At 35.0% G+C, this 20,679-nt stretch overlaps 1 protein-coding gene across 2 annotated transcripts in view; it reads right to left on the bottom strand.

Annotated features, from left to right (window-relative positions):
• The window catches only part of EXOC2 (exocyst complex component 2), a 134,793-nt gene that overhangs the window by 25,807 nt on the left and 88,307 nt on the right, over window positions 1–20,679 (bottom strand). For both annotated transcript variants that reach the window (XM_072853194.1, XM_072853193.1), the window contains exons 19-23: window positions 20,302–20,361; window positions 19,378–19,439; window positions 18,401–18,467; window positions 16,257–16,373; window positions 12,049–12,190 (exon numbers count right to left, since the gene is read on the bottom strand). In XM_072853194.1, the coding sequence (XP_072709295.1) occupies window positions 12,049–12,190; window positions 16,257–16,373; window positions 18,401–18,467; window positions 19,378–19,439; window positions 20,302–20,361 (448 nt within the window). The remainder of the gene's footprint in view (window positions 1–12,048; window positions 12,191–16,256; window positions 16,374–18,400; window positions 18,468–19,377; window positions 19,440–20,301; window positions 20,362–20,679) is intronic.

Genomic DNA, 20,679 nt, shown 5'->3' with positions numbered 1-20,679 from the left:
TCAAACGCATGCAGATCAGCAAATCAGTAATAATTACTCACAAGAGTATACTTTAAATTTATGGCAAAAAATGCCATAAACTGAATTTCATGTAGAATTTTATTTATCTGTCTGTTTAAATAAGCAGTGAGTTGGAACCAGACAACAGCAGCTTTTAGAGATGTTACTGCAGTAAAACACAAAACAAAACAAACAAACAACAAAAAACCCCCAATGACCAACCAAAACAAAACAAAAAACCTTACTGCCCTCTACTCTGCTAGGAAAAAGAAAAAAAAGATAAAAATTGTTGCAAGGCACATACAATATTCAGCAAGACCGCATATTTATTCTATTTATTAGAGTGAAGGTGAGAACTTGCACTGGCTTCCAATGTTACTATTTCATAGTTTTTCACTTCCAAGTTTCACTGAATCCCTACAGCATTTTGAAAAGGGCATGGATTTGAAGTGAAGAATGTCTTTGCATGACCTGAACAATAGATCCTTAAAAATTGTTCAAATCCAAAATTAACATTTGGAAGCTATCTGGACTCAGGAGTGACCCACAATAACTGGAAAGCTTAAGATTTTTCACAGTTCAAAGTAAAGGCTTTTAATAATTTTGAATTACTTCAACTGCTGAACAAGTCCAACACTATAATTTCATCCACACATCAATAAAGTTTAAGTGTTTCATTAAATTTAAATGGCTATTCGTCGTGCAAAGAAATTTTAAGCTAATGAAATGCTTTTTATTACAATGGATCTGGTGTACTGTTAGAAGTCTATCATATTTTCCCACTTAAAAAGTAAGAGTTCAAGGGCTTGATAACTTGGCTACAGAGAAAATACGCTCCGGGCTGAATTTTGTATAGAAATTTTGTATAGAAAGCTGAGACTTTTTGTTACACTAAAATTTTCAACTTAAAAACACGCACACACCCCTGGGCAGAAAGTGTTACTGAAGCATTGAGCAGACAGCTATTTTCCCACTCTGTTAGTTTAGCTGTCCAGTGGCAAGGTACATCTTGGAGACTGTATTTTCATCCGTGTATTTAAAGTGTTAATAACAACAACATCCTTAACTACTGCAGACATGCAGGGATTAGAAAATAATCGTTTTTAGTCACTCCTCTTTCATCAGTACTGTAACAGTATTCACTATTGTTTTTATGCTTGACCATAAACCCCTCACGCAACAGTTCAAACTGTAACCAAGAACATGAACTGACCAGTGGGTTTACTAAGGGCATCAAGGCTTTTGGACCTCCTCTGCTGAGTTGTCTGGGGCAAACCCGAGGTATTTTAAGATGATTCTCTGCATCTGCACAGGTGGTACAGGAGGTACTGTAACACTGTATTTTATATGGCCCTTGAAGAATCCCCACATAAGACGCTAAGCACCTTTATCAGGTGAGAACACGTGGTATTACGGATTGTTTCTGACTAGTACCTACATGCTAAAGGTTAACACGACAAAACTGCTCTCTAAGCACAGCAGTGCGAATTATAGGAACCATACAGGCAGCTCCCTGCACAGACAAGTCTGATAATTTTGATGTAGCTGAGTTTACTTAGACCAATAGCAAAGTTCTAACTTGGAACTTCCCATTTAAACAACACGCACAAAACTCTGAACCGTTCTAATTTGAGCTACAGGACTATGACTTAGCTACAAACAGCAGCAGACAAACCTCTACTACAGATCAACCAGTAGCCTTAAATGAGAGCCACAGTCACCTGTGAGTAGGTAACAACAACAACACACCAAAGCTTCCCAAGTATTAATCATGATCTGTAGATGCTTCTTGACCTCACAGTGCTCCCACGCACACTGTCTTCTGAAACTAAGACTATGACCTCAATATGATCTAATAAACTATTCCACAGTTTCTACAGCATATCACTCTGTCTCGAACCCAACTTTTAAAATGGATGCCTTGATTTCCATGGTATCTTGTCTGCAGCACTGACAACCTCAAAACAGGAAATGTAACTGTATGCAGTAGCCAATACAATATGAAAAATGCAACTGTTCCAAGAGAGCAAATACATTTAAATATAAAATTAAAAAAAAGAGATAACCTTGAGAATACATTTAAACTCTCAGCAGATAAATGCTGTATAGTAAAAAATTAGTTCTGCCAACGCAGAAGGCCAAGACCCATACACTAACTGACAGCCACGCAACAGCAGCGCAAGCAGGAATGCCTTTGGGATTTGGCTAGAGATTGTCAAAGGGACTTCAAAACAGTTCTGGGGTACAAGAAGAGAGCAGTCCCAAGATCTTTTAGCAGCAAACACTACACAACTGGATATTACATGAGACACAGCAAAGCATCTACAGTGAGCGCACCTGTGGAAATAAATCTTTGTAGGAGGAGAATAAACCCAAGCTAAAAAGCTTAACTAAGGCATCTGAGACAGACCCAACACCACAGTTTGGGACTACAGGTAATTTTACTTTTCATGTGACTTACTTTCCCCACTCTACTTGTTTCATTACACCTCAGTTTGTTAAAGATTGCTGCAGAAACTACCTTGAGCGTTACCAAGATAATAAAAATCTAGTTTCTAAGGGTAATGACTGAAGGGGCAGTCTAACACTGAGCCCACTTGAACACCTAATTCACAACCAAGGTTTTAATGTTTTTTGGCTTATAATCAAACTAGTAATGAAATAAAAAGAAATAATAGTAATAGTATCTATTGATTTGGAGTTCTAAGCTTTTGGCTTTTTATACTATGACCTTATTGTACCTCCTTACCTCCCTGGTCTTCACTTCTGGCTCCCAAACCCATCTGAAGCATCACCGAGCTCTTCCTCTCCCACCCTTCCATCCATCCATCTCTCCCTACTCACTTATCCAACCTGTAAACCCAACCTGCCAGTGCTCCAAAACTGTTTCCTGCCTCATTCCAATAACATTGGGGCACCCAAAGTAATCAGTAAATCAAACAGTAAACATTAAGATGGCATTTATGCCTATCAAATGCAAAGTAAACATGAAAGCATTCACTATGCCAACAAGTTAGACCACTGAGTATTGTTCTGCTGATGACATGATTTATTACTACTTATATTTTATTGAAGGGGTTGGGGCAGTACCAAACTTGTGTGGGTATCCCCTCATTCATGCATGTAATAAGGGGTGCTGGAAGAGGAAAAAAAAAAAAAAATGATGCTTGCCCTTTCTCCTCTATGCATTATCATTGATTCCAGTCCTCAATTAATTTTCTGCTTTGAGCAATGCAGAGATCAGATGCTATTATCAAAGACAGTCATAAAAATACAAAATAATATTAAAACAGCTTAAGTGTTTTTCAAAGAGTGTGCTTGAGGGTCTAAAAAATATTTAGGTTTCCTTGTAAGAAAAAGAAGGTTGTTGACATTAACACATCACCAAGAGATGGATTGCGAACTAGAAAACACTGAAGTGATGACAAGTTTCCCAGGTAAAGATCAAACTGACCTTTGAAATGCCAAACTGGAGACAAGTATGGTACAACTTCCTACAACTGGCTAGACAATCAAAGAGACTTTTGAGTTGTCAGACACTGCTAAGTAAATCCTCTGGAGTTGCAATAACTATGATCTCATTCAGGTATTAGAGTTGACTTCTAATACAGTCGGTTAGAAAGGGTACGTGAATAGACACAATTCTCAAGCTACAACAAGACTAGGATATGGTCTGACCAAGGAATCACAGCAAGAATTCTTTCTAGAGATACAAGGCTTTTGTGCTCATGCTCTTCCCATGCCTCAAGTAATATAAATGAAACCTGTCTTAGGTCTTCAAAATTCTCAGATGAGAAAGATTTTTTTTTTCCCCCCTATCATATTATTTCGCTTTTTAAAATACACCCTGCTTTAAATAAGCAATTTACAAATTTACTGACCATTAATTTTGCAGTTTGAGAAAAATGCAGGTTTTCCACCTTTTAATGAAAAATGAAATATAAAATGTTTTTTGGAGCTTAATTCCTGGAGCTTAGTTGTCTTTAGCAAAGCATAGACAGAAATGCCACAGGGTACTGCAGGAAGGGGTTTGACAGGTAAAGCCAAAGAGAAGCTGTGAGAGATATGGGTGACAATCTAGTAGACAACTACTAGTAGGCTTAATAGGAGAAAACGCTATAAAGCAGAACTGTGTGTGTGAAGGCAGACACATGCAAAGCAAGAGGAAGCATAAGAAATAAAATAGGTAAGCTGCCAATGAACTTCTACTGTATGCTTGCACACATGAAGTCTAGTCTCTGCTGACACCAGCCAACAAAAAACTTGATTCAAAATTAGCAGCAGATCTTGCATGCAAGAAGAGTGTAGAAGCACAAGAAGATATCTAATAAAGTCTACACACAAGTGCAGCACAATATGCGGCAGATAGGGACCTAGAAAATGCAATGTGTCTCCAGGACAATTTCTGATGAGATTTCTATAATAGTCAGAAATTAAAGATAACCTGCCAGCAGAAGCTACAGGAAGCTGGAGAAATAGTTCCTTCTCCTGTTCTCATCTTTTGCAACTGTACCCATCGACAGAGAAGGTACAATGCCCATTCCATTTCACCAGCTAGAATGATACTTAACATTTATAATTCAAACACCAGGGTAATATATTAAAGAAATCTCCTTGTTGTCAGAAGTGAGAAATGTAATGAAACCTGAATGTCTGAAAGTGAAATTGAAGAAAAATCTGAGGTTAAAATGAAGTTACACAAATGAAGGTATGTTGAAACATGCAATGAAATTTGTGCTTATATTTCAAGCAGCACTTTTTTTTTCCAAAATTAATTGAAAGGCTACAATACGATAACCCTTGACTTTGAAATTTTAGTAAATGAGTCTACTCTGAAGAATTGTGTAGTAAACCAAATGCAAAAATTGCAGTCATGCAACACATGGATTGTCACACTTCTTGGCTGAACAGGTCATTTAAGGATGTTGAATTCAGCTCATCCTAATAAAATATCAATTTACTAACGTATGTTGCAAACGCAGTTAGTTTGAATGAGAAGCAGCATAGTTTAACTGGAATACTTAAAGACTACCGTGTACACAAACACTCTGGGTTCCAATAGGCTTCTCCACAAAGGCACAACACACCAACACAGATACACAGCTGTTTCTTCAAGTGCCGATTCCCTTTTGTGCAGCCCTGTGTTATGTAGTCTCCTGTATTTTATTTTTTCCTTCACACATCCCAGATGAGCTTGCTGCAGCTCAGTTATTCCAGGATGTAGAAGAAAGACTCAGCTATGCTTTATATTTACCTGCTGGAAGGGGAAAAACCTCAAAAAAAAAAAAAAAAGGAAAAACCTCAAAAAAAAGGGAAAAATAAAGAAAAAAATCACTTTGCTGCTGCAATTGCTAGCAGTTAAAGGTAAGTTCACTTTTCAGTAGCTAATACTGGCACTCTGACCAACTCTGAGCCCCCTGTGCACTCTAAACTGCAATCTGAGAAACACTGCCAGAAAATTAAATACAATGGCATACAATGCAAGAATGTGCAGGCTGTAAGACATGTAAGGCTTCAGACTGTACCCTCTCCTTCTACTCCAGTAGCTAGACAAAAATAACAAGCTAGTGGAATATATCTGTGACTGTGTCACAAACAGTTAAACAACTGGCATTTTGTAACAAAAAAAGCACAACTGAAGTCCTTTAGCAATTTTATTTGCCAATGCAGAAAGCCTTTTTTTTAAAAACACATATTATGGCATTTATTTCTTATATGCAATAAAACTACAAAGGCATCGTTTTCTTCCTGTTTGCATACAAAGACTAACTGGCACGTTATATCCCTGAATCAAAATAGCAGTATTTGGCCTTACCAAAACATAAAAAGACAGACAATTTCTAAACACAGGACATCGATAGTTTGAGATCTGTTGGAGTTCAAAATCATCTACATCTAGTAAGATAATTCTGTAGCCATCCATTTGAACTTTTAGAAGAAATCTAAAGGGTTACAGAGATTTCAAACCAAACTATTTTGCACATTTCAGTCAAAAAGTAATTGCCTATTCCTCAAAAAAAAAATTCTACTATATCCCGATGTTTTTAAGATGTAAATGCACTTGTCATCTTTCATGTAAGCAGGGTGCTAGTGCCCCAAATTAAAGAAAAGAAGAAAAGTTAGGGCTGACAAGTATGTTGCTGTGTAACTACAAATTAAATATGCCTTTTGATATTTCATTTTTAACTGCTGAGTACCTTTTCATCAGGCTATTGCCATTAGAAGTTTCTTATTAGATTTTTAAATTAGACAAATAACAGGTAAGAGATGTGACAAGTATATCAAATCTGATTTAGCAGATCTGACGCACTTAATTTTTTACTGTAAGAGTGGCATTTGATATATTCGAAATGTTTCAAACAATGCTCCCTTAACATGCCAAATAAGAAATTCAGATTTAACTCTACTATATTAAATTTATGCCACGTACAGAATGAGTATCTAAAAAACACAATCAACTTTCAACTGAAAGTGCGAAATCACCTGAAACTTTCAATGCAATGTGAAATTTTAAATACTACATCCCCCCCCCAATATCTGACAACAACAATGAAACACAGGAGATACATATTTTTAAAAGATTGTTGGACTAGCCTCTGCAACTCTGTATGCTGTGAACTTTGAGTGAATGTTGGCTAGACTGCACAGCAGTCAGCATTTAAAAAATAATTTATGAAGAGAGATCACCATATCTGAATTCCTCAGAAAAATAAATGAAGACCCACTTTTTGTGTAGTAAACAAATCCACACTTAGATTCTCAAATTTATGTAGCTGTTGTATATCTAAACAAATAAAATATAATTAAACTTGCCACATTATTAAAAATAATTTGACATTTGCATGCAAAAGCTCACATTAATATCTAAAAGATTGAATGCCCACGTACAACTACTTTTCCTTGTACGGCACAAACTTCAATACACAGAAATCTTTTCTATCCAAATTCAGAGTAACACAACCACCTTATTAACCCTCCAAAAGACTATAGGCTTGGAATCCAGAAGAGATCACAGAGCCTAATTTTAATTGTCAGGTGACCAAGATAAAATATATGCATTTAAGATAGAATTTTAAAAAACCAAACAACAAAACACAACCTACTACCGAAAGAAAGAAGAATGAACACAAACAAAAAAAACCTTGTATGCTTACCTAGCTGATTGACCAGTATACACACACAAAAAAATATCTAAAAATATACCTCGGCAACTGATTAACGCTATGTTTCCCATTATCCCTTTCATCTCTTTTAATTCTGTTAATATCGTAGATTAAATTAGAACAATGTTTCAAACAAGAAAAAAGAACCAAACTAGATTTCGTTCTTGCTGCATGTTAAAATTGAAGTCTTTGTTGCAAAGACTCAGAAGTCAACATTAAAATTAAAATTTAAATGAAAGTTATTTATTAACAATAAATCTAATTAAGTTAATCATACTGCCTTCTAACACCAGCAGTCACACCTTAGATCAAAATAAAGGGGCAAATGTATAATTACATTGTGTTCTGACATTCAGAACTTTCATACTGAAAAGAGCGTGTATGTTGAAAAACTAAACAATAAAAGTTTTAGCACATAGGCTAAGTTAAAATTTGCCCCATGCAAACAATTTGCCCTTCCTCATATTTAAAACGGTAACAAAAACCACATGTATAAGTAAATATCTGATAATTACAGGACAATTGCCTAAGTGAGCAAGGCATATACCTTTTCCACACTGACAGAAACATGGTACAAAACTTTAGTATTACGTATTTTTCAAAGCTTGCTCAAAAGGCAGGCTGCTTAATTTCATTCTAATTTCTTCTTCAGAACTGTTCATTTATTACAGTTCTTCTCATTCTTCTACTTCCCCTTCTATTTCCCCATGAATTATATCATGCAAGGAAGTATTGCCCCCAGTATTTACAGACAGATGACTGCAAAGTTGCCAATGATAAATAGATTGTGAAGGGTTTTGGATAAGATTTTTCTGAATATTCTATACACTACAGGACTTCAGGTAGTCAAATTAAATATGAATGTTCAAACTGACAGGAGTCAAAGAAGGCATTTTAAAGATAAAAAACAAAAATGCTTAAGGGAGTTATTAACATGACATAGAAAACCCTGTGGAGGCAGGGACAGAATCTTGCCTCCACTTTTTCTCCCCTCCCAGATTATGATTCTCTCACTTCTCAAAAACTGTAACAGCTGAAGGTAGATTTTTGCCTATAACAGCTCCACTTAACACAAAACCCAGTTTTATCTCCAAAACAGCGTCCATTTCATGAAGCAAGTCAAGTGTACCCATGTGCAAAAAAATGTTATTATTTAAACATTGGATTATACTTGATTTTCTTTGTGTATTTTTTTCTGCACATAATTTTTACTGACATTGAAAAGAAAGCAAGCAAAAAAACAGAAAGGAAGCCAGAAAATTCTCCTACTACATTGGTCTATATGGCTCAACAACAGACTTAGCAATACATACATGTAACTTCTGTACAGTAGATTTATATGGATTTGAATAATTTGGCTGATGTTGTAGACCTTGACTTTTGTAGCCTTGATTCTAAAAAAGAAACAACATTGATGGCATTGGCAAGGCAAAACATTTAGGCCATTGTTGTGTTTCTCAGTTGTACTGCCTATATATAGCATGTAGCATTGCCTGTAGTGTTACTATAAGTATATAGCAATATATACATAACTTCTCCCAGCTGCGCAAAGAAAGTGATCAGTAACTTTAATAGGCTGTCATCCCTAGAGGACGAAAGTGCAAGATTGAGGGGATTTCTTTGATTACACTGCAGCTTCTGGTAAACTCACTGATCTAGTGAGTATCAGACCTCTCTGCCCTTTTATTTGCACTTCAAGTCTGTCTCCTGTTTGTATAATCCCTTTCAACACATTTCTGTGTTAATTCCACCTCTAAATCCTACCCTAATTTACATTTCTATCTTGCTCATCGAGTCCTGGTTTCCCCCTTTGTTCCACCTTCGTACCTTGCTTGATACCAGTCTTCATCACAAGCTTTCCCTCCCAGTCTGCTCCCTCCCTTGCAGTTACCTTATTTTCTACCACCATTGGTATCCTCCCCATGAACAATTCTACCTACCCAAAAGCATTATCTTCCTAATAGTCCAGATCAGGTGTTCTCTGCATTCTATTCAGCCTTCCAGCTTCTTCATTCTGCTCGGTAACAGCAGGGGGAGCATCAAGAAAGGAATACTTGCTAGTGCTTGACCAGTACAATTGTTCGAAAGAGTCCTGAAGCTCTGGGCTGGACTAGCAACACGGGAAATTCATCATCAGAAAATTCTCAATGTTATTCCTAACCAATTCCCAAGTATTTTCATACTTACATTTTTCCAAAGCGTCCTTTGCAAAAGATATATCTGTAGCATCAACATCCCCACTCCAGTCAAATTTTCAATCACCAGATGGAATGCTTGAAAGTTTCAGACTGCATCAGGGAAATTATTTTCCTTTTACCTTATGTTTTAAATATGGGCAAATTGATGTCTTTGCCCTCTTCTTTCCTTTCAAAAAAAGAACTATTCTTGTCAAAATTTGCCTTTTTATTATCACTAGTACTATTTGAAAGCTAATGCAGAAGCACCATATAAAAAAACTTCAGGCCAAACTATTATGTCTTGGTGATCAGGCATAGCTGTATCCGCTAAGGAACATCAAGTAACTTTAATTATGCAACACTACATTATCACTGATAGTACCACTCAGGAACACAGCTGAGGCCTAAATGTTTTGCCTTGCCAATGCCATCAACCTTTTTTCTCTTTCAAAATTAAGGCTACAAAAGTCAAGATCTAAACCAGTCAAATTACTCAAATCCAGTCTTTAAGCTTTGCAGTCAAAGATTACTGCAGAACAGATAATAATTACTAGTATACAAATAATTTTTTTCCCCTCAACAAATCAATGTGTTGATCTTTAACAAATCCTTGAGTGAACTGCGTGTTTGACTCAGTGTGACCCACTCACAGTCATCTCTCTGCTATTTTAGTTTAATAAAGTAGATACTTTTCATGCTGTGCTTGGAGATAAACTGTAAAGTAGAGCTTTGTTTGTTTGGGGTTTTTCTAAGAGGAAAATGAAAAGACAGTATTCCTACTGCAGTACTAACTGCATCTTTTAGACTACATAAGGGTATATTTTCTTAACTATAATATTGTACAATTTAATGTTGTTTGTAAATACTAGTTTATTGGAAAAAATCAATTATATGCTTGCTGGGTGATTTTTTTTTTTTTTTAATTGAATACTGGAAAAAGTCAGACTCATATACCCCATGAAGAGGTGTTCCCCCCCTCCCCCCCCCCCCCAGTCCTTTTCAATAGTGAAGTTCATCTACCTCCTCCAAGACGGAGGCTTTCCCAGTCACTTACTAATTTTATCTTCAGAGGACCAAACATTTTCAGGGTCAACTAACCATTTCTATAAGCAGACAATCTGAAGGTACTCAAAGTTACTCTTTTATACCAATAGTCAACAGGGTACATTTGACAGAATTTATCCATCAGAAAGATAGTTCATCAAGGTGGAGAAGCATAGAAGAAGCGACTATATGTTCCTTCTTAAAATGGCTCGCTTGTGGATTAACAAAAAACACCAAACAACTTTTTTTACTACTTCAAATTGGCACCTCTTGGCCAACACTATATGTAACCTTGAAGGGGGGGTCTCTAATATTCACCACCTTCACTTTGATTTTTGCCAGAAAGCTGCAGAGAAAGTATGTAAAAACAACAATAAATTGGACAACAAGCAGACTATGGCACACCTCTAATAGAAATTCAATATTCCCTTTAAATGAAAAAATAATACAGAATAATCCTAAAGGCAACATGAGTATAGTAAGTAGATCCCAATGCACTAGATCAAGAAATGAGCATATAAAAAGCTGACAACAACAACAACTTTCTCTTTTTTAGCTGGTGGAATGCCAACATGCCAAGCAAAAACATACTTCAAACATGATGAGAAGTTATGTCTTATTCAGATATAAATTTGAACGTGCAAGATTAAAATCTAAGCTATTTCCCACTATAAACTGTATTAGAGCATATATTCTGAGCGCAAAAGTAGTAAAAAAAATAGAAGAAACTTTTCTCTAAAGTAATAAACCCTAAAATCTTTGTGTTAAGGCCCAGCGAGCAAGCACTGCAGCTCTTGATTCACAGATTACAAGCGTGCTTCTTGTAATTACCTCCCTATCAAATTTTAAAGTACCACAAAAATTCTACTAAGCTTGCCATATACAACTCTATGAAACAATCAAAACAAGAAAGTACAAATTGTCATGTCAATCACTGATTTACTGAAAATTAATATAAGATCACCTTCAAAATGCCATGTACTATGTTACTGCAACTAATTTCTACTTGGTATTAACCAGGCATTCATGTGATAAATTATTTAGATGTATTAGCTTTAGATATGACAAATTAGATGTTTGAAGGACCTAAATGTTCAGACGTGCACAGTATTCACTACTTTAAAAAAAGACTCATTTATATTATGCTTCCTTAAAACAGAGGCTCTTAAAGCACCTAAATAATGACTAACATCTCAGTCATTTTAAATACCTTATACCTGCCCTGCTTCGATGGTTTAACATTCTTTGCTGAACTACTGTTATAGTATGCATTTTCTCATAATTTTACCTTTTCAGAATGGTAATTACATCTATTACAAAAGTAGCCAGATTCTTTGGAAAAAATCCCAAACAAACTCAATGCTATTTTCTTATGAAATTCAAAGATGTCTTTTATAATTCTTTCTATTATATATAAGCAATGAAGCAAAATAATCACAAAAAACAAGTATTAAAGAGATTATCAATGATAAAAGCTGCTTTAATCATTTGGGGCTATTTGAAAAATGATTTAGGAATGTAAAGTCTGTGAGAAAGAACTTATAATAAGAACTTGTCAAAAGTTAAAAACACAGACTAGAAAAAAGTTTTTAACTGTACAGTATATTTTAGCTCCTATCAATCACTGTTAAAATAATGTCAGAGTTTAGTAAGCAGATATTTACCTGCTGGAACAAGACAATCTTTCCAATCAAAATATCCTGCATAAATGCCAGGTTCTAATGACCCAACTATTGGATCTGCCTTGAATTCAATGTACATTTCAAACAGTCTTTGATCCAGCTCTTTCAAGGATTCCATACTAACCTAAAAAAAACAAAATAAAAAAAAGAGAAAGAACATAATAAATAGTTGTTATTTACAAGAATTAAATACATACCCCAAAAATTTACCTTATGTCTTTAATTTTCGGTAAAGAGTAGCAATTACTTACACATTTCAGTTCATAATTACATATATAAAAACCTAGGAACTTCCATATTATCTGTCCATCCTACCCAGTATAATATTTTTTCCTGATTGTGCTCAGCAACAGACATTTTTGGGAAAAGTCCAAGGAATGCCAAAGCAGGCAGATCACTCTGTAATTGTCTAATGGCATGATTTTTTTTCTGCATGTCAGGAGGTCTTGATCTTGCACCAAGTAAACAACTGAATTTTGTCAATGCTTTAAAATATGCCCATAATAATGTCCATCCTGAAACATGAAGATTTTTGTATTATGCTTAAGATGTACCAATTGTAATATTACAATTTCTCACTATCTGCTCTATATTTGAAAAATACACAGATTGATTTAGGAGTCTCTGCCTTCTGAAACTGTACATGTGAACTTCCCCGCTCTACTTCAAGGCATATCTGTACAACAGATGCATAAGCTGCAGCTCACCAACATCTGCAGAATTTTTCTCTTTAACAGCTCTCTATGCAATTTTTAGCAATTCACACAACTTAGCCACACTGAAAGCTAAAGGCTATGCGTAGTTTGTTCATAGTATCTGCACAATTTTAAATTTTATACAAGACTTTTCATTAAACATAGGTACCCCCCTGTAATTATAGCTTCTAAAACAATTCTGGAACACAATGCATACCATAAAATGTTAAAGTAGAAAGTCAGTATCTTATGATGGTAATGGCTGCTAAATGCAAATAAAATATGCTGAAAATATCATGTGACTTCTACTTAAATGTATTTATGTTTGTAAGTAAGAGTTTAAGCAATAGCAAAGTAGAGCTTTTAAACTAGTACTCATTTTCCTCAACCATTAGGAAAAAAGTATATATTTTATATAGTAAAATAGTTTTTTAAAAAGTATATATATATATGTATAGATGAGAATTTCCAGAAGCAAAGGGGTTTAAAAGTAAGGAAGAAGGCAAGGCTCTAGATCAAACTGGGAATTCAGAAGAGCGAAAGAAAAGAAGAATATCAATTCCTTATCATTCCTTTCTAAAGATTTAATGCTGCAAGCTGCAGAATAAGGGATAAAGCACATTCACTGCAGGGATGTCTCTAAACTACGTTCTCCTCTGGCATGCTTATATTGTTAAGTGGAGAGAAAAGGGAACTGCAATATTTGAGTCAGGAATAGACAGACAGATAAGCCTTCAGGAATACAATCATAAGTGCAAGGGAAAACAGAGGTATTATTGAGACCAAAGCTGCTGCCAGATTCAGGAAAGTTGGGATGGTGAAGTTGGGGCTCAGAAACAACAAACACCACCACTTTCCTGCTTTTCTGTCTGATGAACCTCCTTTAACTTGTCACAAGAGGATCTATATCCCAAAGACAGGATTTTCATGAGGCACTGCAAATTTGGTCCCAGGAGAAGATCAAGGCTATTTTCTTCTTCGACAGCCTGTTGACACTCAAGACTTGAAAAAGAACACACTCAGAAACATACAGAAATCTCACTCTTTTTCCCCTTAAACAGGATCACAGAAATGTAAACCTGGAATGGGTTTCAAGACATTCTTCACTTCCATTTCTTATGATTAGGGAGAATAAATATCCTTAGACCATTCCTATTTAGGTTTGAGCTAGTGGGAAAAATAAAGTACAAGTTCCAGTGGGAAGTCCCTGCAAACACGAACCCATTCTGAGAATCTGTGAACCAACTGTTTCAGTTGTCCTTAACAAATTGTTTTAGAATTAAGTAATTCCACCTTCCACTTCTGCAGTCATTCAATACAAAAGATCATCTGCACATTCAGTACAGGTTTTTTTGTTTCATGAGAGTCTTCTTCAACCTGTTTCAAGTTCAATGCACAATTAAGATAGTGGTGGGTAACCTTGTTTTTCTGCTGGTGGAAAGATTACAAGAAAGAATGAACAATTCATCTGAATGTTATTTTGAGCCCAGGATGGGGGAGGTGAAGCAGAATAGAAGTCCTCAACAACTTCCATTGTGTATACCCATTTTCCTGACTCCGAAGTGGGGTAAATGCTCATACAAATATACAATTCTCTCATTGTTATCTTTCTGCTGTGAACTTCCCTGTAACTACAGTTTTCAATTTTTGTATTAAAGCCATTTTGAGCCTCTATCCTAGTAACCCCTCTGCCTTATCTAAGTATCAGAACTGTGGAAACAATTTTATTCAGAAGCTTAATCAATAAGCTAGGATGAATGTTATGTGATACATAATTATTTTTTCCCACTTGCTAATTGACTAAACTGATGATAAAAAGTTGAATTAAAGAATCTCCACAGAAAAGCACTTATGTAGAAATTAAATATAATTACTGGTGAGTTCCATAAGTATGTGCCAAGATTGCATGTGCTAAAGCAGAGTGTAAAGTTTGGCCATTTTATGTAACTTTGTATTTGGCCCACTAAGAAAAAAAAATGGAAATAACAACCATATAGAATGTAAGGAAATTTTCTTGGTTACTATTTTATGATTTCTGTATTTTCAGAATATTAGATAATAATGATTTCCCTTCTAGCAAAGGCAACTTTAAAAAACTCCCAACCAACAGATAGTTTTTACCAATATACACTACAAAATTCACTTTAAAATTAAATTTATAAAGCTAACAGAATTTAAAAGTATAGTTTTGTTTCAGTCTTCTCAGATAAAATCAAATTCTATTTTTCAAAAATTGTCAATTCTTTATTGCAATTTTTAAATCTAATAAATAGCTAAATAATTTAAGAAACTTACAGAAGTTTAGGTGACAGAACAAAAAACTGAAACAATCAACCCGCCCCTCTAAACCTGTGAGCTTTTAGCCTCTCTTAAAATTAATGAAGGGTTCAAAAATTGCCCTTTTAAGATGACTATCTAATTATCAAAATCCTCCCAGCTAGCATTACTGATTGACGTGTCCCATATATGAAGTACTGCACCAGTCAGCACTTTCAAAGGGTTAACAGATTTGAAATTAATCTGCAACTTCAACATTTGAATTTTGTCATTTATAAACCTACCAGACTTTTAATGGCAATACTTTGATGTGGCTGTACAAGACAGAGTGTTGAATACATACATAACAGATGTCTTATTTGCTTATCTAGACAATACTAACTGTACCTAGCTCAACTCTCAGTTGTCTCAGTAGCAAAGAACAGCAATATCCAGAGTAATTTTGTATACTGTACTAACCATACAAATCATATCAACCCCATTTAAATGCTCTTCAAAATTACTTCAGCCACAGAAATTCAAACAACATTCAGGCAGAACGAGACTAAGGATGTACTACACAGTAGAAACATCAGTTCAAGTGAAATATTCTACTCTGTACCGGAAAAGATAACATTTTACTTCCAACCAACAAATGTTTCTGGAAATAAACTAGCTTTATGGTCCTAAGGATTAAGTCACAACATTTCTCATAAAAAATGATTAATCTTTACAAAAAGGCAGGAAAATGAGACAGCTACTGCCGCCCACTTTGACATTTTCGTTCTTTGAAAAAAAGAAAAAAAAACAACAAAACACACAAAACCCCAAAACACAACAAAAAAACCTGAACTAGTTTATGAACAACAGCTATCAGTAACGCAGATTGCCAGATGAAATAATTTATCAAGTATATTTGAGATAACGATCTTTTATTCTCTGCATTAAGAAAACACAGTGACATTAAACAGCTTTACTAAGAAATCTGATAAGCTTTGCCATTGAACACACAAGTCCTGAATAAGAAAGAGGTCACATTTTCTATACCAGCTATTTAAGCCTTATAGGAACACACACAACCGTATCGTTGTTGTTGTTGTGTCCAACTGATGCTTGGAGTCCCACTCATTTGTAGAAGGCTCACCTTTTGAACACTTGCACTTAATTTCCACAGAAAGTAAAACAAATAAAAACTGTTTCCTTCAAGCAATGATACTTCATTCCAGTGCTCTCACTTACTTGAGTTATTTTTTCAACACCTTGAAAGCCATGTTTCTCAAAATGTTCAGCTATATTTAGGAAGGTATGACGTTCCAGATAACGGCAGTTACTGAGTGCAATTAAAAGCCTCTGTTCCTAAAAATTTGTTTTAGGAGAAGAAATAGTATAATAGTTAGAAAAAAGAAGTATCAGCATGACCAATACTGTAAGTGTTTAGTATTTTATTGACTCTCTGTGTGTGATAAACACGCTGATAAATGAAGTGGAGTTTACAAATATTTTTGTCAATGAAACACCAAGAACTGAGTGAATATCAGGTATGATGATTGAACATGTATGGTTTTTCTATAGGATCTCGAGCATTCACTGGAATAGCTGTGACTAATACAGAATCGCGATTAAGTCTTCTTTACAAAAATTAGGTTTAGACAGCTTTCCAGGAAGCTGTTTCTGGCTTTTACTTTGTTTCAAGAAATATGCTAAGAATTATGACCATCATAAAATTAACTGAAGATCATCTTCACTTTTACATGAAGCTGGCTAAAACAAGGGAAGCAAAACAGGTACTGAACGAATGCACTCACCCATTCTAAAATACTAGAAGCTTCAGAAGTACATAATATAATTTCAGCAGTCAATTTGAAAAAAATTTAGGTGGTTATAACTTATCTCTGTTCTTTAATGATTTTTTTTTAATTACAAGAAGGTCAAATACATTCTGGAGTTGAGATACCAGAATTGCCTTTCCCTGACCTTGGTGCAACAAGGTGTAGTTTCCAAAGAGACAAAGAACCAAACAAGATAAAACTACTATTTAAATAGATTTGGTCTTCCCTCTTCCCTGCTCCTTCTCCCAATGGGAAAGTGTTTTTCTACCTCAGATGGAAGTTCAAAATCAAACCAGCAAATATTTTGAAAACAAAATTATTTGGCAGTGAAGTCATCATAAGAGTGCAGATCTGATTAAAAATGGTGTTGGCTTTCAGACCCAGAAGAACTCCTGACAGTTTTGTATTCCAGTAATATGACGACTAGTATTGAGATGTGCACTTGCCTACTACTTTAAATTATAATCAGTTGGTATATAGACTCTTCAAAAAATGAGAATCTTAAAAATACAGTGTCAAATCTTAGTCTGGTCAAATCACTTTCTCTGTTCTCATTACTCAGTCAGGAAAGTGAAGATAAAGTGTTCTGTGATTTACAGAAGAAAATTAATATGATACCATGGAAACAAAACATTGTCTAAAATTGTTGATTTCCTTTTTATTTAAACTTTCATACCTATGACACATGGGAGGAAGTCACAGCCACCAAAAGTTACTATGTCAACAATTAATATCAAAATCTATGTGTTGCAAGAATAAAATTATATAAAGAACTAATTATTATAGTCTGCAATTCAGAAACTTGGCCTGATTTGGCAATCTGTGATTCTTTATTGTAGCAGGAATGTTTATTGGTCTTGTAAATGAGGCAAAGCTGGGTTTCTGACAATGTTTAAAACCTGTACGAAGGAATATTAACTTCACAAGAGGTTCTCACTAGGTTTGTTGCAGGGAACAACTACATTTTTTCATCAGCCACCGGACTAGAAGAAAGTACATTAACCAAAGTCAAAGTGTCAAGAATATTAAAAAACTTTTTTCCAATTTTCTAAAAAACAAAACTAAATCCAAACAAGCCAAACAAATAACCAATACTTACTCTCAGGAATTTTTTTTGGGAAAAACTACATTACTGAATATCTGTATCTTCATGGATTTAAAAAAGTAACTAATAATCAGACCAGTTCTTATCAATTTAAAACAAGGTGGTAAATCAAAAGTCAAATCCTCCACTGTCTTAACACCAGTGCTATTTGCACTGATTTCAGTGATGCCATTTTAGTTTCTAAGGAGGACCTAGTTTCAAAAAATGTCTTCATTAGTTACCTTAAGATGGTATACTAAGATATCATAAACTAACAGTACTTCTTAAAAGAGCTTGTATTTTCTTATGCTTATATAGATATGTATCTAGGAAATGCCTCTAGAATACAGAAGTGCTCTCTAAAAAAGGAAAACAAAAACCTGAAACACTTTAAAAAAAGGACCACATTCCTGTAACTTAGAGAAATATTAAGTTTCACATCAGCTTTTAGAACTAGAAGCCAAACTTACCGAAGAAAGACTCGAGTCTTCATGAATGCTTCCAAACAAATCTGGAGATGAAACATCAACTGAAAGACTAGGAATATTGTTTAAAAAGTGAGTAGTATAGTGCTTTTGATTATCTGATACATGGTGGATTCAAATGAACAGTTGGAACAGAAGACTGGAATCTTGTTTCAAGCCCCCTCACACCAGATAATAAAGCAGCCCACGTTCCTCAGGTTTTCTAAGAGGTCCACAAAGCCTGCAGGAGCTCTGTGGACAGACAGTACTATTCTAGCTACAGACCCTTCCTTCTTAAAGGATTTTAATTTTCTATGATTTCTCTGGTTTACCACCGATTCTGTTTTGTTTTTACACCTATCCAGCCAACAGTGTCATCCAAATAGCAAAAAAAGTGGCATTAGGAACACAGCTAATTTGCCTTTTTCTAATGCACATTGCAGGTACCAATATTTGCCAAGTCTCTGGCTTTTGACAAAGAAATGATTGGTACTCTTGGAAACTCAGGCTATTCTGTCTTGTTTTGGTCTCTAAAATAAGTGGTTCATGACCAATTATCGAACAAACTTTCAAGAATTTAGCAGAAATACCAATAGAACCAGTCAAAATAGAAGCGGATAAAAGAAAGGCAGGGGTTGTTTCTCCATGACCAGACATTACTTAGTGACAAGGACAACTCATTCCATGTAAGGTCATGTCAAAAACAACATACCTGCTTCTACAGCACACAACTCCTGTCATTGAATAAAATGGTATAATTAATACCATTTTCATTATCCTGTACAATATTTATTACATGATGTCACTCAATTGTTTGGCATAAAAAGTATGTACTCTTATTTCAAAGCATCACTAACCAGAGGCAAAAGTATTCACAAGAAATATGAAATACCAGAGGGAATAAAACCACACCACCACTGAAATTTGAGACTTGCACCCACAATTTCAGAAAACAACACCTAGGTCCTATTTATTTTACTTACTGTGCTGTATCTATGTCACCATCAGGTTTGGTGCTCAGTTGTTCCAAACAGTCTATAAAGACCTAGGAAACAATAAAGCAAGATCTACATTTTCTGACAGAACTAAAAAAATCTTAAATTTACTTTTACTACAGTCAATTGAAACAGAAAAACCATCAGCTCCTTTCTTTGTCTTAAACCCTACATAAATACAGTAACATTTTAGTTACACCTTTTGAATGCATATTTTCAATTTTATATGCATCACAGTTTACTTGTAGCAAAACACAGGAGTTTTTAATCCTGCTAAGTGATTCTCATCATGCATGGCTAAAATTATGCAGTGATAATCTGCTGATTTGCAAAGGCAGCATTGTTAATAGTTTTCAAGAGTTCAGTCTGAACAGTTGATCCCAAGTAAACATTGCAGAAGAATCACTAAAATCCATTTTTTGCTTTGGCTCATGATTTCTTATTTGAGAAGACTATAAAAATGGTTCAAAAGCCTAAAGCATGCTATTATCTAATTTCAAATATATTTACAAAAATCAGATTTTGTTACAAAGAATATTGGTTTCTGATACAAAAATTAAAAGCTAGATCTTCAGCTGATGAAAATCAGCATTGCTTCTTTTACTGCAGTATATCGATGTTAGATGACACCAGCTCAGCAAGTGTCTCAATCATCAGTAAAATCTTGAACAGTCACAATCAGTAAAATACTTGAATATGTCACTTACCCTCTGATGATTTGATATCATCAGATTCAGCTAGTAAGCTCTACCTACTTTTCAAGTCAAACATTTCTGAGTATCCCAGAGTGTATCAGAGGAATAACACAGTCATCAACTTAAGCTACCTTTTGGAAGGTGGGCAGGGTACAAAGCACACGTTTTTGTTGATCACTTGTGTTCACAATTTCATACTTAAAAGTGCTTGAGTTACCTGCATGATCCCAATGCTTAGCTGGCACACATCCTCCTGTGTTTTCTGCTGCTGGAAAACCTGGAGATGCAAGCATATTATTTCAGCAGAACAGCTTCACGTGGCCTTATTCTCAAGGAAGGCCTGAGTAACCTATCCCTAAAGAGATGACACAATTACAGGAATGTGCTGGGACAGTGTTATCTCATGGATCAATTTCAATTTTTCCCCACCCTAAAAATGGGAAGAAAGAATACAAAGTCCCAGTAAACAGTTTGATTAGCATGAGGAGATAACACACTAAAAGGAAAGAAGTCCTAGTACCTAGTACACATGATATGTATCACTGTTGGCTAATGGAATTGCAGCAAAAGCTCCAGGATATTCAAAGATCTTTGC

Source organism: Ciconia boyciana, chromosome 2 (assembly GCF_034638445.1).
Source record: "Ciconia boyciana chromosome 2, ASM3463844v1, whole genome shotgun sequence".
NCBI lineage: Eukaryota > Metazoa > Chordata > Aves > Ciconiiformes > Ciconiidae > Ciconia > Ciconia boyciana.
Note: the sequence above shows the minus strand (reverse complement) of the source record. Positions and strands in the feature narration are given on the sequence as shown.